Source organism: Tachyglossus aculeatus, chromosome 6 (genome assembly GCF_015852505.1).
Source record: "Tachyglossus aculeatus isolate mTacAcu1 chromosome 6, mTacAcu1.pri, whole genome shotgun sequence".
In the NCBI taxonomy this organism is placed as follows: Eukaryota; Metazoa; Chordata; class Mammalia; order Monotremata; family Tachyglossidae; genus Tachyglossus; species Tachyglossus aculeatus.
Window position 1 is genome coordinate 43,092,453 of NC_052071.1, and position 25,430 is coordinate 43,117,882.

The 25,430-nt window shown below is 48.8% G+C and overlaps 1 protein-coding gene across 4 annotated transcripts in view; it reads right to left on the minus strand.

Annotated features, from left to right (window-relative positions):
• Positions 1-822: 822 nt before the first annotated feature.
• The window catches only part of CLCN5 (chloride voltage-gated channel 5), a 139,987-nt gene continuing 115,379 nt past the window's right edge, over positions 823-25,430 (minus strand). For all 4 annotated transcript variants that reach the window (XM_038748022.1, XM_038748024.1, XM_038748026.1 and 1 more), the window contains 6 exons: positions 24,082-24,162; positions 22,612-23,154; positions 17,764-17,950; positions 13,521-13,919; positions 7,689-7,905; positions 823-1,222 (listed from right to left, as the gene is read on the minus strand). In XM_038748022.1, the coding sequence (XP_038603950.1) occupies positions 1,132-1,222; positions 7,689-7,905; positions 13,521-13,919; positions 17,764-17,950; positions 22,612-23,154; positions 24,082-24,162 (1,518 nt within the window). In that variant the 3' untranslated portion in view covers positions 823-1,131. The remainder of the gene's footprint in view (positions 1,223-7,688; positions 7,906-13,520; positions 13,920-17,763; positions 17,951-22,611; positions 23,155-24,081; positions 24,163-25,430) is intronic.

The window sequence follows — 25,430 nt, forward strand, 5'->3', positions numbered from 1 at the left end:
CCCCCAGCATTGCCAAGGGCCCCGGGGGTGGTCTCTGACAAGATCAGACAGTTTTCAATCTGGGACCCAAGATAGCCCACCCTTTAAGAAAAACATTATTAGTAGTTTTACTAATGATGGTGGTATTTGTTACTATGTGCCAAGCACTATACTAAGCAGTCCTGGGGTAGAAACAAGGCAATCTTGTCCCTCAGAGCCTCCCTTTCCCCCTGGCCAAATCTCGGCCCTTTTTAGCCCCCACCCTCAAAGTGATGAGCTGGAAATTCCGGTTTGAGTAATTCCTGGCCCCTCGCCTGGGTGGAATAAGCAAGCGATCCCGAGGGGGCAAATTTTCAGAGGACAAGACCCAACACAGCATATTCCCTGAGAAATCAGAACCGCCATCCCACTTGGGAGTTCGGCCGGCGGGATTGCAGAAGTGCCCGTGAATCCTGCACATCCATCACACCCGCGCAGGAGTAAATTGATAATCTTTGATCTCCAACCAGAAAGCCTGGAAACCCCCCACCTAATGCCTTCCTGCTGGCTTTTCTTTCTGAAGCTGTAAGAAAAGCACCTGAGTTTTGTCCTCACCTTCCAGAGCTGCAGTGAGGAAACTGAATCTTATTTAGGATCCCCTGCTACACTTCAAGCTCCCGAGGGCAGGAGGTGCATCTTCTAACTTACTTAACTCTTCCTGCATGCTGCACAGAGTAGGGGCTCAATAAATACCATTAATTGATTGATTAGGCAGTCCTCTATAGGTTATGGATCACGTTATTGTGAAATGATTCCCCGCAGCGGGGTAATCAGCTTTCACGGAGTTACAAAAATAAAGTTTTGTTTTTTTTTAAAAAAAGGGGAACAGATTTACTCTGTTGCCATTTCCTTTACTCCTTCATGGACTCTTTCCAATGCAACTTCACAAGAGCAAAATAGTCTTTTCTTCTAAAGAGAAGATTAATTTCCACAGATTATGTAGTGCAATGGGTTATCTCGTAGGAAAAACACAAACAAAACACGATTATCTTCTCCGTCCCCCAAGCGGGAAACGCTAAAGTCACCGATCCGGCTTCTTGGATTTTAAAAAAAAAGCAACGTCCCTGTCCTCAAAGGTCCTTTGCGATTTCGTCCTTGGCCCGAAGCCGGGTTTCAGTTGAAGAGGATGGAGCCGGGATCTTGGTTTGCCATCTGTGCGATGTGCTTTAAAACGTCCTTTTTGGTAATGATTCCAAGTAGCCGCCTAAAAGAAAAAGTCATCTTTAGTTAGAGCGGCATTCCTGATGACTCTTCCCAATGCTCCATCCTTGCCATCTCTCCACAAGGATGTTCCACTTCGCTAAGGGGATTAGCTGACCCTTTTAGACTGTGAGCCCACTGTTGGGCAGGGACTGTCTCTATATGTTGCCAACTTGTACTTCCCAAGCGCTTAGTACAGTGCTCTGCACACAGTAAGTGCTCAATAAATACAATTGATTGATTGATTGGTTGATTGACCCTGTGTCACCCCATTGTCCCGGTCAAACCACCATCGTGGGTACGGGGCTTTAGGCGTTAAATCAATCAATCAATCGTATTTATTGAGCACTTACTGTGTGCAGAGCACTGTACTAAGCGCTTGGGAAGTACAAGTTGGCAACATATGGAGACGGACCCTACCCAACAGTGGGCTCACAGTCTAGTCAGTTAAAAGAACTGCTGCACATAGACCGCCTTCTGTGGCTTCAACACTTGACTTTCATAATAATAATAATAATGATGATGGTACTTGTTAAACGCTTACTATAATAATAATAATGATGATGGCATTTGTTAAGTGCTATGTGCCAAGCCCTGTTCTAAGCGCTGGAGGGGATACAAGGTGATCAGGTTGTCCCACGTGGGGCTCACACTTTTAATCCCCATTTTGCAGATGAGGGAACTGAGGCCCAGAGAAGTGAAGTGGCTTGCCCAAGGTCACACGGCAGACAAGTGGCAGCGGCGGGATTAGAACCCACATCCTCTGGCTCCCAAGCCCGGGCTCTTTCCATTAAGCCACGCTGCTTTCATGTCAGGATCCCTTCCTTGCTTCCCCATACTGAGCCAACTGTAATAATATATTTATAGTAACGTCTGTCTACCCCTCTAGACTGTAAACTCGTTGTGGGCAGGGAATGCGTCTATTGTTTGACTCTATTCTCCCAAGCGCTTAGTTCAGTGCTCTGCGCACGGTAAGCGCTCAATAAATACGACTGACTGACTGCTTACTTGAGCACTTCCTCTGTGCCAAGCACTATGCTAAACACTGGGGCAGATCAGGAAGCACAACCTACTCCCACATGGGGCTCCCAGTCTAACTAGGAAGAAGTAGAAGCAGCGTGGCTCCGTGGAAAGAGCCCGGGCTTGGGAGTCAGAGGTCATGGGTTCGAATCCCACTCCGCCACTTAGCTGTGTGACCTTGGGCGAGTCACTTAACTTCTCTGTGTCTCAGTTCCCTCACCTGTAAAATGGGCATGAAGCCTGTGAGCCCCATGTGGGACAACCGGATCACCTTGTATCCCCCCAGCGCTTAGAACAGTGCTTCGCACATAGTAAGTGCTTAACAAATAGCACCATTATTATTATTATTAACGTCTCTGTGCCTCAGTTCCCTCATCTGTAAAATGGGCATGAAGACTGTGAGCCCCACGTGGGACAAGCTGATCACCTTGTATCCCCCCCGGCGCTTAGAACAGTGCTTCGCACATAGTAAGCGCTTAACAAATACCATCATCATTAAGTAGGATTAGTACTAGTGTAGTAATGGCATTTACTCTCCCCCTCATCCCCCTCTCCATCCCCCCCATCTTACCTCCTTCCCTTCCCCACAGCACCTGTATATATGTATATATGTTTGTACATATTTATTACTCTATTTATTGATTTATTTATTTTACTTGTACATATCTATTCTATTTATTTTATTTTGTTAGTATGTTTGGTTTTGTTCTCCGTCTCCCCCTTCTAGACTGTGAGCCCACTGTTGGGTAGGGACCGTCTCTATATGTTGCCAATTTGTACCTCCCAAGCGCTTAGTACAGTGCTCTGCACACAGTAAGCACTCAATAAATACGATTGATGATGATGATGATTTATTAAGCGCTTACTATGTGCAAAGCACTGTCCTAAGCGCTGGGGAGGTTACAAGGTGATCAGGTTGTCCCCTGGGGGGCTCACAGTCTTAATCCCCTTTTGCAGATGAGGGAACTGAAGCGCAGAGAAGTGAAGTGACTTGCCCCAGGTCCCACAGTGGACGCGTGGGGGAGCCGGGATTAGAACCCAGGTCCTCTGATTCCCAGGCCCGGGCTCTTTGCGCTCGGCCACGCGCTCCTTCTCCACTGAATGTGTGAGCTGCAAGGCTTGGGAGGAAAGAAGAGGTGTTAAGACGGAGCTCTTCGGGGAAACTGTCCCCGAAGAGTCCGCACACGGAAACTCAACCATTGCCTGGGTTCCCAGCCCCGGGCTGGGGAGTCGGAGGTCCTGGGTTCGAATCCCGGCTCTGCCACTTATCGGCTGTGTGACTTTGGGCAAGTCACTTCACTTCTCTGCGCCTCCGTTATCTGGAAAATGGGGAGACTGTTGTTGGGTAGGGACCGTCTCTATATGTGGCCAACTTGGACTTCCCAAGCGCTTAGTACAGTGCTCTGCACACAGGAAGTGCTCAATTAGAACCGTGCTTTGCACATAGTAAGCGCTTAATAAATGCCATTAAAAAAAAAATAAATAAATACGATTGAATGAATGAATGAATAAGACTGTGAGCCCCACGTGGGACAACCTGATTCCCTTCTATTCATTCATTAGAGAAGCAGCGTGGCTCAGTGGAAAGAGCCCGGGCTTTGGAGTCAGAGGTCGTGGGTTCAAATCCCGGCTCTGCCAATTACCAGCTGTGTGACTTTGGGCAAGTGACTTCACTTCTCTGGGCCTCAGTCACCTCATCTGTAAAATGGGGATTAAGACTGTGAGCCCCCCGTGGGACAACCTGATCACCTTGTAACCTCCCCAGCGCTTAGAACAGTGCTTTGCACATAGTAAGCGCTTAACAAATACCATCATTATTATTATTATTCTCTGTGCCTCAGTGACCTCATCTGTAAAATGGGGATGAAGACTGTGAGCCCCCCGTGGGACAACCTGATCACCTTGTAACCTCCCCAGCGCTTAGAACAGTGCTTTGCACATAGTAAGCACTTAATAAATGCCATCATTATTATTATTCATTCATTCAATCATTTATTGAACGCTTACTGTGTGCAGAGCACTGTGCTAAGTGCTTGGGAAGGACAAGTCGGCAACATATAGAGACGGTCCCGACCCAACAGCGGGCTCACAGTCTAGAAGGGGGAGACAGACAACAGAACAAAACACATAAACCAAATAAAATAAATAGAATATGTATAAGTAAAATAAATAGAGTAATAAATATGTACAAACATATATACATATATGCAGGTGCTGTAGGGAAGGGAAGGAGGTAAGGCCGGGGGGATGGGGAAGGGGAGTATCTACCCCTAGTGCTTAGAACAGTGCTTGGCACATAGTAAGCACTTCACAAATACTGTCATTGTTATTATTATTACATTAATTATACTATATTAATTGTAATATAAATTAATTATAATTTTGTTCTGACGACTTGACACCTGTCCACATGTTTTGTTTTGTTGTCTGCCTCCCCCTTCTAGACTGTGAGCCCGTTGTTAGGTAGGGGCCGTCTCTATATGTTGCCAACTTGTACTTCCCAAGCGCGTAGTACAGTGCTCTGCACACAGTAAGTGCTCAATAAATACGATTGATTGATTGATTGATTGATTGATTATGCGCTTACTGTATGCATAGCACTGTGCTAAGTGCTTAATAACTCATTTGGTGGGTTAGCCCTTCTCCGTTTTCTCTACATGCCTCATTCATTCGATCGTATTTATTGAGCACTTACTGTGTGCAGAGCACTGTACTAAGCGCTGCAGCAACAAGAAGAGACAATCCCTGCCCACAACGGGCTCACAGTCCGCAGTGTTGCCTAGTGGAAAGAGCACGGGACCGGAGTCAGGAGACCCGAGTCCTAATCCCGGTTCTGCTCCTTGCCTGCTGTGAGACCTCGGAGAAGTCGCCTCACTCCTCAGTGCCTCAGTCTCCTCATCTGTAAAATGGAGGTTAAATATTAACTCTCCCTTAGACTCTGAACCCCACGAGAGGCAGGGACTGTGTTTTATAACAGTCAATCATATTTATTGAGCACTGTGTGCAAAGCACCGGACTTTTCCCCCACCTTACCTCCTTCCCCTCCCCAAAGCACCTGTATATATGTATATATGTTTGTACATATTTATTACTCTATTTTATTTGTACCTATTTATTCTATTTATTTTATTTTGTTAATATGTTTTGTTTTGTTCTCTGTCTCCCCCTTCTAGACTGTGAGCCCGCTGTTGGGTAGGGACCGTCTCTCTATGTTGCCAACTTGTACTTCCCAAGCGCTTAGTATAGTGCTCTGCCCACAGTAAGCGCTCAATAAATACGATTGAATGAATGAATGAATGAATGAAAGTGCTTGGGAGAGTACAATACAATAATAATAACAATGATGGCATTTGTTAAGTGCTTACTATGTGCCAAGCACTGTTCTAAGCAGTGGGATAGATATAAGGTTATCAACAGACACATTCCCGGCTCATAATGAGCTTTCAGTCTAGAGGGGGACACCGACATTAATAGAAATAAATAAATTACAGATATGTACACAGGGACTCTGGGGTTGGGGCAGGGGGTGAATAAAGGGAGCAAGTCAGGACATCGTAGAAGGGAGTGGGAAAAGAGGAAAGGAGGGCTTAATCAGGGAAGTTGTAAGAATTTATTACTCTGTTTTATTTGTGCATATTTATTCTATTTATTTTATTTTGTTAATGTGTTTTGTTTTGTTCTCTGTCTCCCCTTTCTAGACTGTGAGCCCGCTCTTGTGTAGGGACCGTCTCTATGGCATTTGTTAAGCGCTTACTATGTGCCAAGCACTGTTCTAAGCAGTGGGATAGATACAAAGTTATCAACAGACACATTCCCGGCCCATAATGAGCTTTCAGTCTAGAGGGGGACACAGACATTAATAGAAATAAATCAATTACAGATATGTACACAGGGACTCTAGGGTTGGGGCAGGGGGGTGAATAAAGGGAGCGAGTCAGGACGTCGCAGAAGGGAGTGGGAAAAGAGGAAAGGAGGGCTTAGTCAGGGAAGTTGTATGAATTTATTACTCTATTTTATTTGTGCATATTTATTCTATTTATTTTATTTTGTTAATGTGTTTTGTTCTCTGTCTCCCCTTTCTAGACTGTGAGCCCGCTGTCGAGTAGGGACAGTCTCTATGGCATTTGTTAAGCGTTTACTATGTGCCAAGCACTGTTCTAAGCAGTGGGATAGATACAAAGTTATCAACAGACACATTCCCGGCCCATAATGAGCTTTCAGTCTAGAGGGGGACACAGACATTAATAGAAATGAATAAATTACAGATATGTACACAGGGACTCTGGGGTTGGGGCAGGGGGTGAATAAAGGGAGCAAGTCGGGGCGTCGTAGAAGGGAGTGGGAAAAGAGGAAAGGAGGGCTTAGTCAGGGAAGTTGTATGAATTTATTACTCTATTTGTGCATATTTATTCTATTTATTTTATTTTGTTAATGTGTTTTGTTTTGTTCTCTGTCTCCCCTTTCTAGACTGTGAGCCCGCTCTTGTGTAGGGACCGTCTCTATGGCATTTGTTAAGCGCTTACTATGTGCCAAGCACTGTTCTAAGCAGTGGGATAGATACAAAGTTATCAACAGACACATTCCCGGCCCATAATGAGCTTTCAGTCTAGAGGGGGACACAGACATTAATAGAAATAAATCAATTACAGATATGTACACAGGGACTCTAGGGTTGGGGCAGGGGGGTGAATAAAGGGAGCGAGTCAGGACGTCGCAGAAGGGAGTGGGAAAAGAGGAAAGGAGGGCTAAGTCAGGGAAGTTGTATGAATTTATTACTCTATTTTATTTGTGCGTATTTATTCTATTTATTTTATTTTGTTAATGTGTTTTGTTCTCTGTCTCCCCTTTCTAGACTGTGAGCCCGCTGTCGAGTAGGGACAGTCTCTACGGCATTTGTTAAGCGTTTACTATGTGCCAAGCACTGTTCTAAGCAGTGGGATAGATACAAAGTTATCAACAGACACATTCCCGGCCCATAATGAGCTTTCAGTCTAGAGGGGGACACAGACATTAATAGAAATGAATAAATTACAGATATGTACACAGGGACTCTGGGGTTGGGACAGGGGGTGAATAAAGGGAGCAAGTCGTAGAAGGGAGTGGGAAAAGAGGAAAGGAGGGCTTAGTCAGGGAAGGCCTCTTGGAGAAGCTGTGCCTTCAATAAGGCTTTGAAGGGAAATGATATGATTATCCTGTATTTACCCCAGTGCTTAGCACATAGTAAGCCCTTAATGATAAATAGGATTGAATGAATGAATGAATCATTGCTATTGGCATATCTGCATCCCCAGCGGTTCACACCTCTCCTACTAGATTCTTTCTCTCCTTGAGGACAGGGAGATGCCCCTTCTTTACCCTGTACCTCCCAAGTGCTTAGCACCGTGCGCCACATCAAATGGGCGCTCCATAAATACTGCCACTACTATCTGGCCTCTCAGAAAGATGCTTACCCATTGTGGGTGACCAGACACTGACGCAAACCCAACTTTCGGAATATATCCACGACGATCTCCATGGGCGTTTGGTCGGTGACTGTGAAGGGACTGAGGTCCAGGATGTTGCGAAGCTTCAGGGTGGGAGGAGAGTTGGGTGGCAGTGGAGGAGAATGGTCGGTGAAATAAATAACGGACATGCTCACAATCCCATCCTGCTTCTTCCGGGCGTTTTCTATTAGAGAACAGGGATGGGGGAGAAATCACTTTTACGTAACGAAAGCACGGTCTATTCCCGTCTTCGGTTCCCACTCGGCTCTCCCAGGAACGTTTATTTGGTTTAATAAAGCCCCCCTCTAGACGAAAGCTCCTCAGACGAAAACACGCCGGCCGACTTTTGGATTGGCCTCTCCCAGGCAGGCGCTCAGTACGGTGCTCGGCCCGCAGTAAGTGCTCAATAAATAGCCCTGACTTCTTGACTGATAAAGCACATTCGGTCACCCCTAGGTAAGTCAGTCAGCTGAGGATGAGGAAAGCTCCATCAGCCCTTCAGCTCCTGGAGGGTAGGGATCTTGTCTACCTCGTCTATGAGAAGCAGCGTGGTTTAGTGGAAAGAGCCCGGGCTTTGGAGTCAGAGGTCATGGGTTCAAATCCCGGCTCCGCCACTTGTCAGCTGCGTGACTTTGGGCAGGTCACTTGGCTTCTCTGTGCCTCAGTTACCTCATTTGTAAAATGGGGATTAATGATGATGATGGCATTTGTTAAGCCCTTACTATGTGCAAAGCACTGTTCTAAGTGCTGGGGTGGATACAGCGTAATCAGGTAGCCCCACGTGGGGCTCACGGTTTTAATCCCCATTTCACAGATGAGGTAACTGAGGGCACAGAGAAGTTAAGTGACTGGTCCAAAGTCACACAGCTGATTATGACTGTGAGCCCAACACAGGACAAGCTGTTTACCTTGTATCTACCCCAGTGCTTAGAACAGTGCTTGGCACATAGTAAGCGCTTAACAAATACCGTAATTATCATTATTATTATTATTATTGTACTCTCCCAAGCATTCATTCAATCGCATTTACTGAGTGCTTACTGTGAAAGCACTGTACTAAGCTCTTGGGGGAGTACAATATAACACCAAACAGACACAGTCCTGCCCACAATGAGCTTTTGCTGTACTCTGCGGCACCCAGTAAAGGCTCAAAACCATTAAATGACTGATTCATTCATTTCCAAAGGCTGTGGAGGCTGCCCAAGGTTGGCAATATTCTCGAACTCACAGCTCATTCTGACCCCCCTCTCGATTTGAGCTGAAAGGACTACTTAGCTTTTTGTTGCCTAATTCCTTCATGCCACTGCCCTGGAGAAATCCAGAGAGGGTAGTGATAAGGAGAGAAATGCACATTAACCGGGATAAAAATACCCAGAGCCCAGCAAGTTTCCCTACTTAGTTTCCACTTAAATACTTTTCACGTTTAGGGCCTAAATCAATCACTTGTATAAAACAATAGTGTTGGTAGCCCCTGCCCTGAAGTGACTAACTAAAACTCAAAGCTTCCCCATCTCTGTTGGCCATAATTTCCACTCATCCTCCTGCGAATGTCACCTTGAAGCTCCTTGTGGGGAAATGCCATGTAAAATTCCTAAAAGAGGATGATTCCCACTGCATTTTTCTGAAAGGTGGCAACGTTCAAAATGAAGCCAGGAAAGCAACTAGAACAAGAATAATAATAATAACGATGGCATTTGTTGGGTGCTTAACTATGTGCCAGGCACTGTAATAATATTAATGGCATTTATTAAGCGCTTACTAAGCGCTGGGTTGGATACAAGCAAATAGGGTTGGACCCAGTCCCTGTCCCATGTGGGGCTCACAGTCTCAATCCCCATTTCACAGATGAAGTAACTGAGGCCCAGAGAAGTGAAGTGACTCGCCCAAGGTCACACAGCAGACAAGTGGCCAAGCCGGGAATAGAACCCATGACCTTCTTATTCCCCGGCCTGTGCTCTACCCGCTACTCCATGCTGCTTCTCAGCAGATACGAGGTGGTAATAATAATAATAATAATAATAATAATGGCATTTGTTAAGCGCTATGTGCAAAGCACTGTTCTAAGCGCTAGGGAGGATACAAGGTGATCAGGTTGTCCCACGGGGGGCTCAGGGTTTTAATCCCCATTTGACAGATGAGGGAACTGAGGCCCAGAGAAGGGAAGTGACTTGCCCAAAGTCACACAGCTGACAATTGGGGGAGCCGGGATTTGAACCCATGACCTCTGACTCCCAAGCCCGTGCCCTTTCCACTGAGCCACGCTGCTTGCTGTCCCCCTTGGGGCTCAGTCTTAACCCCCATTTTCCAGATTTATTCATTCAATCGTATTTATTGAGCGCTTCCTGTGTGCAGAGCGCTGGACTAAGCGCTTGGGAAGTACAAGTCGGCAACCTATGAGGGACCTGAGGCCCAGAGGAGTGAAGTGACTCGCTCAAGGTCACACAGCAGACAAGTGGAGGAGCCGGGGTTAGACAGAACACGTTCCCGGGACCGCCGGGACCCCGACCTTCCGCGTCCCCCCGGAAGAGGCAACAAGGGCTTCAGTGAAAATGCAGGTTTCTCAGGTGAAGGAATTAGGACGCCTTCTTATCAAGCAGTAGCTGGTTGACTGTTGGGTAGGGACCATCTCTACATGTTGCCAACTTGTACGTCCCAAGCGCTTAGTACAGTGCTCTGCGCACAGTAAGCGCTCAATAAATACGATTGATGATGAGGATGAAGAGGCAACAAGGGCTTCAGTGAAAATGCAGGTTTCTCAGGTGAAGGAATTAGGGCGCCTTCTTATCAAGCAGTAGCTGGTTGACTGTTGGGTAGGGGCCGTCTCTCTATGTTGCCAACTTGTACTTCCCAGGCGCTTAGTACAGTGCTCTGCGCACAGTAAGCGCTCAATAAATACGATTGATGATGAGGATGAAGAGGCAACAAGGGCTTCGGTGAAAATGCAGGTTTCTCAGGTGAAGGAATTAGGGCGCCTTCTTATCAAGCAGTAGCTGGTTGACTGTTGGGTAGGGACCGTCTCTCTATGTTGCCAACTGGTACTTCCCAAGTGCTTAGTACAGTGCTCTGCACACAGTAAGTGCTCAATAAATACGATTGATGATGATGATGAAGAGGCAACAAGGGCTTCAGTGAAAATGCAGGTTTCTCAGGTGAAGGAATTAGGACGCCTTCTTATCAAGCAGTAGCTGGCTGACTGTTGGGTAGGGACTGTCTCTATATGTTGTCAACTTGTACTTTCCAGGCGCTTAGTACAGTGCTCTGCACACAGTAAGCGCTCAATAAATAGGATTGATTGATTGACTAAATTTCATGCAACACCAAGTTGCCCAAATCACCCAAGACTTTTGGACCCTAAGTCGGGGGAAGGAGCCTTTAACTAGAGTGCAGAGGCATGCAAGCCTGCCTTGAGGGCTGGGATCAGGCGGATCAACTCTACTGTACTCTCCCAAGTGTCTAATACAGCGCTCTGCACAGACTAAACGCCCAATTAACCAATGGTATTCATTGGGCGCTACTACTAATTAGTAGTAATTATTATTATAGTATTAGTAGTAATTACCATTACTACTACTAATAATTGAGGCACTTGTAAAGCCTCAACTATATGCCGGGCACTGTACTAAGCGCTGGGGTAGATACAAGCAAATCAGATTGGACACAGTCCCTGTCCCAACTAAGGCTCACAGACTGAACCCCCACTTTACAGATGAGGGAGTTGAGGCCCAGAGAAGGGAAGTGACTTGGCCAAGGTCACCCAGCAGATAAGTGGTGGAGCTGGGATTAGAACTCAGGTCCTCCCGACTCCCGGGCCTGTGCCCTCTCCACTAGGCTGTGTGCACAGCACTGTACTAAGTGCTTGGTATAAGCGTACAATATAATAGAGCACAGAAGCAGCGTGGCTCAGTGGAAAGAGCCCGGGCTTTGGAGTCTCAGGTCATGGGTTCAAATCCCGGCTCCACCATTTGTCAGCTGTGTGACTTTGGGCAAGTCACTTCTCTGGGCCTCAGTTTCCTCATCTGTAAAATGGGGATGAAGACTGGGAGCCCCCCGTGGGACCACCTGATCACCTTGTGACCTCCCCAGCACTTAGAACAGTGCTTTGCACATAGTAAGCGCTTAATAAATGCCATCATTATTATTATTATTCTTAGAGCAACAATGGTAGACACGTTCCCCGTCCACCTAGATGAGGAGCTGGACAGTACTATAAATCAATGCATGGCCTGGTGGCAACAGCCCGGGCTTGGGAGTCGGAGGTCGTGGGTTCTAATCCCGGCTCCGCCACTTGTCTGCTGCGTGACCCTGGGCAAGTCACTTCACTTCTCTGAGCCTCAGTTATCTCAACTGTAACATGGGGATTAAGACTGTGAGCCCCTTGTGGGTTAACCTGATTACCTTATATCTACCCCAGTGCTTAAAACAGTGCTTGGCACGTAGTAAGCACTTAACGAATACGATCGCCACTGCTTACTGTTGTATTGTACTTTCCCAAGCGCTTAGTACAGTGCTCTGCACACAGTAAGCACTCAATAAATACGATGGAATGACTATTGTCATTATTATTATATGCGTATCAGTACCACTCATTGACTTACTGAGTCTCCAAGCCCCAAATCCATTTCCGCCACCGCCGTGTCCGTCTCTCATTCACTCGTCCTTTCGAACGTATTTACTGAGCGCTGGCTGTGTGCAGAGCACTGTACTAAACGCTTGGAAATAATAATAGAACAGTGCTTTGCACATAGTAAGCGCTTAATAAATGCCATTATTATTATTATTATTGGGGAAGCAGCGTGGCTCAATGGAAAGAGCACGGACTTTGGAGTCAGAGGTCATGGGTTCAAATCCCGGCTCCGCCACTTGTCAGCTGTGTGACTTTGGGCACGTCACTTCGCTTCTCCGGGCCTCAGTTACCTCATCTAGAAAATGGGGATGAAGACTGTGAGCCCCCTTGGGACCACCTGATCACCTTGTAACCTCCCCAGCGCTTAGAACAGTGCCTTGCACATAGTAAGAGCTTAATAAATGCCATTAATAATAATAATAATAATAATAAAAAAATAATGACGGCATTTATTAAGTGCTTACTATGTGCAAAGCACCGTTCTAAGCGCTGGAGAGGTTACAAGGTGATCAGGTTGCCCCACAGGGGGCTCAAGTAATAATAATGATGGCATTTATTAAGCGCTTACTATGTGCAAAGCACCGTTCTAAGCGCTGGGGAGGTTACAAGGTGATCAGGTTGCCCCACAGGGGGCTCAAGTAATAATAATGATGGCATTTATTCAACATCATCATCATCATCATCATCAATCGTATTTATTGAGCGCTTACTATGTGCAGAGCACTGTACTAAGCACTTGGGAAATACAAACTGGCAACATACCAAGACAGTCCCTACCCAACAGTGGGCTCACAGTCTAAAAGGGGGAGACAGAGAACAAAACCAAACATACTAACAAAATAAAATAAATAGAATAGATATGTACAAGTAAAATAAATAGAGTAATAAATATGTACAAACATATAGACATATATACAGGTGCTGTGGGGAAGGGAAGGAGATAAGAAGGGGGGGATGGAGAGGGGGACGAGGGGGAGAGGAAGGAAGGGGCTCAGTCTGGGAGCGCTTACTACGTGCAAAGCACCGTTCTAAGCGCCGGGGAGGTTACAAGGTGATCAGGTTGCCCCACGGGGGGCTGAAGTACAATTTAGGAACAAAGAAAGACAATCCTTGCCCGCAACGGGCTCCCGGTCTAGAAGAGGGGGAGACAGGCGTCCAAACGAGCCTCTCCTTACCGACGGAAATGATGAGGTCCCTGCGGAGGACGAAGCCCACGAGCCTCTGGGACTCCCGAGACACCACCACGGGGTAGCCGCTGTAAGAGGTGTCGCTGATGATCGCCTCGACGTCCTCCACCGTCAGGCTGTCCTGGGTGAGGACGGTCAGCGCGGGGTCGTTTCGCCGCGGCCTCATCACGTCCATGGCCAGCGTCTTGTGGGTGAACTCCTCCTTGGCCTCCAGGAACGGGTAGCCGTTGAGGCGGATGTGGGCGTCGTAGATGCCCTCCCTGCCGATCGCGTCGGCCACCCACTTGCTGGTCATGGCCGCGGCCATCAGCGGGACGATGTACTCCAATCCGCCGGTCAGTTCGAACATGATGACCACCAGGGATACCGTCATCCGCGTCACTCCGCCTACAAAACGACGCCGCGGTTAGTTACCTCCAGTTCGCGACTCAACCTCGATAAACCCCGCGGGAAAGAAGACGCGCGCTGCGATACGCCTTGGGCGATCCCACGTGCGTAATACCTTGATTTAGTCTCGGGCTTTTATCCCCCAAAGCGCCCCCATATTACTTATCTCCCCAGTCCGGAATTATCATCCCCATTTTGTAGAAGAGGAAACTGAGGTCCAGAGGGGCAAAGCGACTGGCCCGAGGCCACAGAGCAGGCTGGTGACGGAGGCAAGACTCGAACCTGGGTCACTGGGCTTCCAGGCTGGCGCTGCTTCCCTAACGCATCCATATCCCGTCGCGCGATTGTGCCCGGCCATTCTTTGAGTGCACACGCGTCGTGTCCCCTCCCGACGGACGAGACGGCCAGAAAAATGCCCAAAGTCGCCCACCGCGTTCTCTCCCAAACTCGGGAGTGAAACCCCATGTTATGAAAGAACTGACCGGACGTGCTCTCTCAGAAAGTTTCCCTGGAGAAGCAGCGTGGCTCAGTGGAAAGAGCCCGGGCTTTGGAGTCAGAGGTCATGGGTTCAAATCCCGGCTCTGCCCCTTGTCAGCTGTGTGACTTTGGGCAAGTCGCTTCACTTCTCTACGCTTCAGTTCCCTCATCTGTAAAATGGGGATGAAGACCGTGAGCCCCATGAGGGGCAACCTGATCACCTTGTAACCTCCCCAGCGCTTAGAACAGTGCTTTGCTCATAGTAAGCGCTTAAATGCCATCATCATCATCAGAACCCTTTAAAATGGCAAGCCGCTATGGGCCGTAAGCTCGCGATGGGCAGGGAACATGGCTACCAACTGTTTTGGGCCGTACTCCTCTAGACTGTAAACTTGTGGACAGAGAATGTGTCTGTTTATTGTCATATGGCACTCTCTCAGGCACTTAGTACAGTGCTCTGCACACAGTAGAGACTCAGTAAATACGATTGATTGAATGAATGAATGAATGAAATCACCATTCTGTCCAGATACCCTGCCCCTTCTTTAACATCTTGGCTCCTCACCCCGGTGACGGTGGAGTTATTCTCCCTCTAGACTATAAGCTTACTGTGGACAGGGAATCTGTCTGATCACTGTTGTATTTTACTCTCCCAAGTGCTTAGTACAGTGCTCTACACACCGTTAAGTGCTCAATAAATACGACTGAATGAAACGAAACCACCATTCTGTCCAGATACCCTGCCCTTTAACATCTATATGTTGCCAACTTGGACTTCCCAAGTGCTCAGTCCAGTGCTCTGCACACAGTAAGCGCTCAATAAATACGATTGAATGAATGAATTTATTACTCTATTTTACTTGTACATATTTATTCTGTTTATTTTATTTTGTTAATATGTTTTGTTTTGTCGTCCGTCTCCCCCTTCTAGAGTGTGAGCCCGCTGTTGGGTAGGGACCGTCTCTATATGTTGCCAACTTGGACTTCCCAAGCGCTTAGTACAGTGCTCTGCACACAGTAAGCACTCAATAAATACGATTGAATGAATGAATGAACATCGTGGCTCCTCAAGGCTCCTCACCCTAGTGACAGTGGAGTTATTCTCCCTCTAGACTGTAAGCTTACTGTGGGCATGAATTGTGTCTGACCACTGTTGCATTGTACTATCCCAAGCTCTTAGTACAGTGCTCTGCACACAGTAAGCCCTCAATAAATACAAGGGAATGAACGAATCAATCAATCAATCGTATTTATTGACCACTTACTGTGTGCAGAGCACTGTACTAAGCGCTTGGGAAGTCCAAGTTGGCAACATATAGAGACAGTCCCTACCCAACAGTGGGCTCACAGTCTAAAAGGGGGAGACAGAGAACAAAACCAAACATACTAACAAAATAAAATAAATAGAATAGATATGTACAAGCAAAATAAATAAATAAATAAATAAATAGAGTAATAAATATGTACAAACATATATACATATATACAGGTGCTGTGGGGAAGGGAAGGAGGTAAGATGAGGGGGATGGAGAGGGGGACGAGCAGGAGAGGAAGGAAGGGGCTCAGTTTGGGAAGGCCTCCTGGAGGAGGTGAGCTCTCAGTAGGGCCTTGAAGGGAGGAAGAGAGCTAGTAAGTGCTCAGTAAATACGATTAAATGAAGGAATGAATTTATTTTACTTGTACATATGTAATATTCTATTTATTTTATTAATACGTTCTGTTTTGTTGTCTGTCTCCCCCTTCTAGCCTGTGAGCCCGCTGTTGGGTAGGGACCGTCTCTAGATGTTGCCGACTTGTACTTCCCAAGCGCTTAGCCCAGTGCTCTGCACACAGTAAGCGCTCCATAAATACAACTGAATGAAGGAATGAATTTATTTTACTTGCACATATTTACTATTCTGTTTTATTCATATGTTCTGTCTGGTTGTCTGTCTCCCCCTTCTAGTCTGTGAGCCCACTGTTGGGTAGGGACCGTCTCTATATGTTGCCAATTTGTCCTTCCCAAGCGCTTAGCCCACTGCTCTGCACACAGTAAGCGCTCAATAAATACAACTGAATGAAGGAATGAATTTATTTTACTTGCACATATTTACCATTCCATTTTACTAATATGTTCTGTCTGGTTTTCTGTCTCCCCCTTCTAGTCTGTGAGCCCGCTGTTGGGTAGGGACTGTCTCTAGAAGTTGCCGACTTGTCCTTCCCAAGCGCTTAGTCCGGTGCTCTGCACACACTAAGCGCTCAATAAATACGAGCGAATGAACGAATGAATGAAACCGCTATTCCATCCAGATATCTCTTGCCTTCTACTGAGTTGGTAGATATGTCCCCTGCCTGTATGGAGCAGCAGCATAATAATAATAATAATCATCATCATCAATCGTATTTATTGAGCGCTTACTATGTGCAGAGCACTGTACTAAGCGCTTGGGAAGTACAAATTGGCAACATAATAATAATAACGATGGCATTTGTTAAGCGCTTACTATGTGCCAAGCACTGTTCTAAGCGCTGGGGGGATACAAGGCGATCAGGAGGGCAAGCGAGTGCTGGTCGCTGCCCACGGCAACAGTCTGCGGGGGATTGTCAAGCATCTGGAAGGCCTGTCAGAGGAAGCCATCATGGAGCTGAACCTGCCCACGGGCATCCCCATCGTCTACGAGCTGGACAAGAACCTGAAGCCCATCAAGCCCACGCAGTTACTGGGGGACGAAGAGACTGTGCGCAAAGCCGTGGAGGCCGTGGCCGCCCAGGGCAAGGCCAAGAAGTGAAGGCGTCAAGAGGGCAGGCTACTGGCCCAAGCGAGTAGTAGCCGGCCCTTCCCCATCTGTTGGAGGCCTTCCCAGACTGAGCCCCTTCCTTCCTCTCCCCCTCGTCCCCCTCTCCATCCCCCCCGTCTTACCTCCTTCCCTTCTCCACAGCACCTGCATATATGTATATATGTTTGTACAGATTTATTACTCTATTTATTTATTTTACTTGTACATATCTAACCTATTTATTTTATTTTGTTGGTATGTTTGGTTTTGTTCTCTGTCTCCCCCTTTTAGACTGTGAGCCCGCTGTTGGGTAGGGACTGTCTCTATATGTTGCCCATTTGTCCTTCCCAAGCGCTTAGTCCAGTGCTCTGCACATAGTAAGCGCTCACTAAATACGATTGATGATGATGATCAGGTTGTCCCACATGGGGGCTCACAGTCTTAATCCCATTTGGCAGATGAGGTAACCGAGGCACAGAGAAGTGAAGCGACTTGCCCAAGGTCACACAGCAGACCCGTGGCAGAGGTGGGACTTGAACCCATGACCGCTGACTCCAGATCCCGGGCTCCTCGCGGCCCGGCGGAGAAACACCCGAGCGGCGCGTTCTCACCCAAGCAGGCCGCCGCCCCGACCATGGCGTAGAGGCCGGGGGTGATGCAGTCGGCCCCCGGGCTGCACCAGCTGCTGAAGATGGGCCAGTCGTGGTGATAGAAGGCCAGCTGCTCCATTCCCACGCCTAGCAGGCGGCCCGCGATGGCTCCCACGGCCATGCTGGGGATGAAGAGGCCGGAGGGGACCTGCGGGGAGAAGGCCCGGGGACAGTCGGCGGCCGCTAAACCTCCGCCCGGCGCGCAAAGAGACGGACGCTGACTCCATCGTCTCCGCGGCAGTGAAACGGATCGTCGGCCACGGAAGACCGAAAGGGCCTTGGCCCACCTGGCTGAGCCCCCTTCCGCCCCAGGGTACGTGTCGGTAATTGATTTTAATGTCGTCTCCCCTCCTGGATTGTAAGCTCCTTCTTCTCATGGCATTTGCTGAATAAATAACAGTGGCGCTTATTAAGCGCTTACTACGTGCAAAGCACTGTTCTAAGCGCTGGGGAGGTTGCAAGGTGATCGGGTTGTCCCGTGGCGGGCTCGCAGTCTTAATCCCCATTTTACAGAGGAGGTCACTGAGGCCCAGAGAAGTGAAGTGACTTGCCCCAAAGCCACCCAGCTGACAAGGGGCGGGGCCGGGATTTGAACCCCTGACCTCCGACTCCAAAGCCCGGGCTCTTTCCATTGAGCCAGAAGCAGCGTGGCTCCAGTGAAAAGAGCACAGGCTTTGGAGTCGGAGGTCATGGGTTCGAAACCCGACTCCACCACATGACGGCTGTGTGATCTTGGGCAGGTCACTTAACTTCTCTGAGCCTCAGTTACCTCATCTGTAAAATGGGGATTGATTGTGAGCCCCACGTGGGGCAACTTGATCACCTTGTATTCCCCCCCAGCGCTTAGAACAGTGCTCTGAACATAGTAAGCGCTTAACAAATGACATCATTACTATTACTATTATTCTGTTAAGCACTCGCTATGTGCCAGGCACTGTTCGAAGCGCTGGGGGACATACGGGGTCATCAGTTTGGACACACTCCCTGTCCCATATGGGACTTGCAGTCGTAATCCCCATTCTACAGATGAGGAACCTGAGGCCCAGAGAAGTGAAGTGACCCACCCAAGGTCATGCGGCAGACAGGCGGCGGAGCCGGGACTAGAACACAGGTCCTTCGGACTCCCAAGCCTGGGATCTATCCACTAGACCATACTGCTTTAAATGCTTTTAGGTGGCAGCATGGCTCAGTGGAAAGAGCCCGGGATCTGGAGTCAGAGGTCATGGGTTCAAATCCCATCTCTGCCACGTGTCTGCTGTGTGACCTTGGGCAAGACACTTAACTTCTCTGTGCCTCAGTTACCTCATCTGCCAAATGGGATTAAGACTGTGAGCCCCCCGTGGGACAACCTGATCACCTTGTATCCCCCCCAGTGCTTAGAACAGTGCTTGGCACATAGTAAGTGCTTAACAAATGCTATTATTATTATTATTATGCTGCTGCTCCATATAGGCAGGGAACACGTCTACCAACTCAGTTCCATTGTACTCTATCAATCACTTAGTACAGTGCTCTGCACACAGAAAGGGCTCAATAAATCATCATCATCAACCGTATTTATTGAGCGCTTACTGTGTGCAGAGCACTGTACTAAGCGCTTGGGAAGTACAAGTTGGCAACACATAGAGACAGTCCCTACCCAATACGACCGACTGACTGAGGGAAATCCTGGAACCCACAGTCCTTAACTTAGGGCACGTGCAGTTCTTCAAGAGCACCCAGACAACAACAATAATAATAATAATAATAATAATAATGATGATGATGATGATGATGATGATGGTATTTGTTCAGCACTTACTACGAGCAAAGCACTGTTCTAAACGCCAGGGGGATACAATGGTGATCAGGTTGTTCCACATGGGGCTCACAATCTTAATCCCCATTTTACAGATGAGGTAACTGAGGCGTGGAGAAGTTAAGTGATCGCCCGAAGTCACACAGCCGGTAAGCGGCTGAACCAGGATTAGAACCCACGACCTTGGACTCCCAAGCCCGGGCTCTTTCCACTGAGCCACGCCGCTTCTCCAGCGCAAGTCAGTGGACGAACAGGCCTCGGTGCCCGCCTCACCGGCCTTTCATCATCATCATCATCAATCGTATTTATTGAGCGCTTACTGTGTGCAGAGCACTGTACTAAGCGCTTGGGAAGTACAAATTGGCAACATATAGAGACAGTGCCTACCCAACAGTGGGCTCACCGTCTAAAAGGGGGAGACAGAGAACAAAACCAAACATACCAACAAAATCCTCAGAGGTTACGTCAGGCCCGGCCAGACCGTGTGGGAAAAGTGGGAAATGGGTCAGCTCACCCTGGAGCTCGGGCTGAAGAAGGCCCCCGGATTGTAGCTAGCCAGGGGGCTACTGACTGCTAACTCGAGGCCAGGTACTCTGCGCCGGGGTGCGGTGGACAGGGTACACGATCTATGGGGGGGAGGCGGGGGCTGCTATCTTCTCATTTTGCAGTTGAGGAAACTGAGGCACAGAAAGGGCAAGTGGACCTGGTCGAGGTCCCACTCCGGACCAGTGGCCGGGGTGGGATCGGAACCCAGGTCTACTGACTGCTGCGCCCGGGCTCTCTACTAGAGTCATTCATTCATTCAGTCATATTTATTTAAGCGCTTAGCACAGTGCTCTGCACATAGTAAGCGCTCAATAAATACGATTGATGATGATGATGATTTATTGAGCGCTTACTGTGTGCAGAGCGCTTGGGAAGTCCAAGTCCGCAGCATATACAGACGGTCCCTACCCAACAACGGGCTCACAGTCTTACTACGCGCAAAACACTGTTCTAAGCACTGGGGGGGTTACAGGATGATCAGGTTGTCCCATGGGGGGCTCACGGTCTTCCTCCCCATTTGACAGATGAAGGAACTGAGGCCCAGAGAAGTGAAGTGACTTGCCCAAAGTCACACAGCTGACAAGTGGGGGGACGGGGATTTGAACCCGTGACCTCTGACTCCAAAGCCCGGGCTCTCTCCACTGAGCCACACGTAGTTTAGCAGGCTCCACGTAAATTGGAGGGCTTTCTCCTCGTCAAGCATCGTTACGAGATACGTTTCGTTTTGTTGTCTGTCTCCCGCTTCTAGACTGTGAGCCCGTGGTTGGGTAGGGATCGTCTCTATACGCGGCCGACTTTGTGCTTCCCAAGCGCTTAGTCCAGTGCTCTGCACACAGTAAGCGCTCAATAAATACGAAAATGAATGGATGAATAGAAGGGTCTAGCTGCTTCCCGCATCGCTTACGTTTCCCTTGATTCTAGCCGCATGTGGACCGTTTGGAAAAATCTACCACCACCTTCCAGTTCCAATTACTGCACTTCAAGCGCTGTTTTACTCAGGAACTTCCCAGAAGACCATTTTGTCTTTAAGGGCACGGCTTTACGGAATGCCCTCCCAAACCATCTGTGTTACAGGCCGGCGTTATCTTCCGTAATCTTTCTGAGGAATTACAAGGCCGTTTGACGTCACAGAGGGGATGTTCCCCCTAGAAATTCATTAATCCGGTTCCCTTCCGGCTCCGGGCTGAACAGGGGAAATTTCGGGATGACGGGTCACATTTTTCAGGAGCGCTCAGTAAGGCGCCCTTCACTCAGGGGGCAGTCAATAGACACCATCACAACCCCCGGGAACCGCATGGGGAAGATGGGGGGAGAGGAGGGGGTATCCCCCAGGAACTTTTGGCTACCTCAACTTCGGACACTGCTTCGGCTGCAGATGAACAATGTCGCTCACAGACTGTAAGCTCTTTGTGGGCAGGGAACATGTCTACCCACTCTCTCGCTACAGAAGCAGCGTGGCTTAGCGAATACAGCACAGCCCTGGGAGTCCGAAGGACCTGGGTTCTAATCCTGGCTCCGCCACCTGTCTGCCGTGTGACCTTGGGCAGGTCACGTAACTTCTCGGGGCCTCAGTTACCACATCTGCAAAATGGGGATTAAGAGTGTGAGTCCCAGGTGGGACAGGGACCGTGTCCAACCCGATTAACTTTGTCTTCCCCAGGGCTTAGACGAGTGCTGGGCACATAGTGAGTGCTTAACATGTTGCCGACTTGTACTTCCCAAGCGCACAGTACAGTGCTCAGCACACAATAAGTGCTCAATAAATACAATTGAATGAATGAATGAATGAACAAGTACTATTATTATTATGATCTCTGTTGTACTGAACTCTCCCAGGTGGTCAGCACACAGATAACAGATAATCATGGTATCCGTTAAGTGCTTACTACGTGCCAGGTACTGTACTAAGCAATCTACCCGACCGTCGACCTGGGTCGCTTCTGTGGCTAGAAAAAGGGAAATATAAACGGCTCCGTAACCACCGCCGATCGATCACCACTAGAATGGCGTAGTGGACGGATCACGGGCCCGGACTCGGAAGGTCACGGGTTCTAACCCCGGCTCCCCCACTTGCCTGCTGGGTGACCCTGAGCAAGTCACTTCACTTCTCTGTGCCTCGGTTACCTCAACTGCAAAATGGGGATCGAGACTGAGGGCCCCACGTGGGACAGGGACCGTGCCCCACCTTATCCGCTCGCATCCGTCCCAGCGCTTAGAAGGGCGCCCGGCACATAGTGAGCGCTTAACCAACGCCGTCGTCGACACCTGTCCACGTTTTGTTGTCCGTCTCCCCCTTCTAGACCGTTGTTGGGTAGGGGCCGTTTCTATATGTTGCCGACTCGGACTTCCCAAGCGCTTAGAACGGTGCTCTGCGCACAGTAGGCGCTCAGTAAATACGATCGAATGAATGAACGTGATCGTTACCGCTCGCTCGCGGACCCCGAAATCCCAGCGGGCGGCCTCACCTTCATCCCGAACGTGAAGATGGTGATGAAGACTTTGAGGATGAGGGCCAAGGCGAGCTGCCACATGGCTCGGTAGACCCCCGCCCCCGCGGCTCTGTCCGGCAGGGCGTCCCCCTTGGTGGTGTTGAAGTTGCTCACGTAGTCGCAGAGCTTGGAGGAGTCCAGGAGCCCGCAGTCATTGAACAGCTCGGAGATGAGCTCGCTGGTACTCATGCGCGTGTAGTCATTGGGGAAGGCGAGGACGGCGGTGATGGCCGTCACCACGAGCACCTCCAGCACCGGGTACCTGCCCAGCCGGGTGGTCTTCCGTTTCCGGCACCAGGCGATGTTCCCCCGGATGAAGAAGGCCCCCCACAGCCCGCCGAAGATCCCCAGGAGGATGAAGGGGATCAGCTCCAGGAGGTGCCACGGGGTGTGGAATTCCACGTAGAACAGGACCAGGCGGCTGTTGCCGAAGGGGTTGATGGAGCGCAGGGTGAATGCCGCCACCAGAGCGGCAAAGAACGATCGCCACAGCGTCTTCAGGGGGAAATAATAGCTGACCTGCGGGAGAGAGAGGCGGGGCGGGGGGTGGACAGACACGGGCCGGAGGGAGAGAAAATAATAATAATAATGGCATTTAGTAAGCACTTACTATTTGCAAAGCCCTGTTCTAAGCGCTGGGGAGGTTACAAGGTGATCAGGTTGTCCCACGGCGGGCTCACGGTCTTCCTCCCCATTTTACAGATGAGGGAACCGAGGCCCAGAGAAGTTAAGTGACCAGCCCAAAGTCACACAGCTGACAACTGGCAGAGCTGGGATCTGAACCCATGACCTCTGACTCCAAAGCCCGGGCTCTTCCCACTGAGCCACGCTGCTTCTCAAAGCAACCCGAAAGCGACCCGGGGTCCAACTCCCTTTCTCGTGAGGAACTTCAGGTACCCTAGCCGGGTCATGGGTTCAAATCCCTGTTCCGCCACTTGTCAGCTGTGTGACTTTGGGCTAGTCACTTAATCAATCAATCAATCGTATTTATTGAGCGCTTACTGTGTGCAGAGCACTGTACTAAGCGCTTGGGAAGTACAAGTTGGCAACATATAGAGACGGTCCCTACCCAACAGTGGGCTCACAGTCTAAAAGGGGGGGGACGGGACTCAGTGACCTCATCTGTAAAATGGGGATGAAGACTGTGAGCCCGCCACGGGACAACCTGATCACCTTGTAACCTCCCCAGCGCTCAGAACAGTGCTTTGCACATAGTAAGCGCTTAATAAATGCCATCATTATTATTATCATAAGGGTTTCCACCTTTGCGGCTAACTCCCAGACTTCCTTTAATGGCCGGGTAAGCTTGCACTCAATTGGAGCGGACGCTTTAGGATCCCAGCAGATAGAGTCATCCAAGTCACTCTTCAAAAGTCGGACTGGGGGGGGCCTCCCGGCTCCCAAAGAGTTTAGGGAAGGTCAGCTGTAAAGCAAACCCAGGGTTACCTCTTCCAAGCTGAAAAGCACCCCTCCAATCGGCGCCCCGAAGGCTACGGAAACGCCAGCTGCTGCTGCCGCAGACAAAACCTGAAACCCAAAACCAAAGATTAATGCCACCTTGCGCTTTCTGTCTCTCCAGTTCTGAGTTAAAAACCACCACCACCACCACCACCAAAAAGACCCAAACTTTCCAGATACTAAAGTAATCACTTCCAGATCTCCTTAGTCCCAGCTCATCAAATCCTTTCATTCATTCGTTCAATCACATTTATTGAGCGCTTACTATGCACAGAGCACCGTACCGAGCGCTTGGGAGAGTGCAAAATAACTACAAACAGACACAATCCCAGCCCGCAACGAGCTTATGGTCTAGAGGGGGAGACAGATGTTAATATAAAAGCTTTTCAGATATGGACATAATCCCCCAAACTACTCAATTTGGGATCGTAAAAATCTTTGATCATGTGGTGACTTCTAGACTGTGAGCCCACTGTTGGGTAGGGACTGTCTCTATATGTTGCCAACTTGTACTTCCCAAGCGCTTAGTATAGTGCTCTGCACACAGTAAGCACTCAATAAATACGACTGATTGATTGACTGAGGGGGCTCAGTCTGGGAAGGCCTCCTGGAGGCTCCAACAATGATGAAGCCATTGTAAGTGTTACTAGAACTAGAGTGAAAATCCTAGAAATACTATTAACTATTAAGCATTTCAATGGGAGATCCTGATTTGATAGAGTCTCCCTTTGAGAAGGCCGAAGCAGTGTCATCTAAGGGAAAGGGCACGGCCCAGTGAGTCAGAGGACCTGGGTTCTAATTCCGGCTCCGCTACTGGGTGACCTATGGTAAATCCCTTAGCGTTTCTCACTGCTCTACTGAAACTGAACCCTAACAATTCGCTCCTCTAATGCCAACCTACTCACTGTACCTCGATCTCGTCTATCTCGCCACTGACCCCTCGCCTACATCCTGCCTCTGGCCTGGAATGCCCTCCCTCCTCATATAATAATAATAATAATAATAATAATAATGGCATTTATTAAGCGCTTACTATGTGCAAAGCATGTTCTAAGTGCTGGGGAGGTTACAAGGTGATGAGGTTGTCCCACATGAGGCTCACAGTCTTCATCCCCATTTTACAGATGAGGGAACTGAGGCACGGAGAAGTTAAGTGACTTGCCCAAAGTCACACGGCTGACAATTGGCGGAGTCGGCATTTGAACCCATGACCTCTGACTCCAAAGCCTGTGCTCTTTCCACCGAGTCACGCTGCTTCTCTATCTGACAGACATTTCCTCTCCCCACCTTCAAAGCCTTACTGAAGCCACATCTCTTCCAAGAGGAGGAGATGCTTC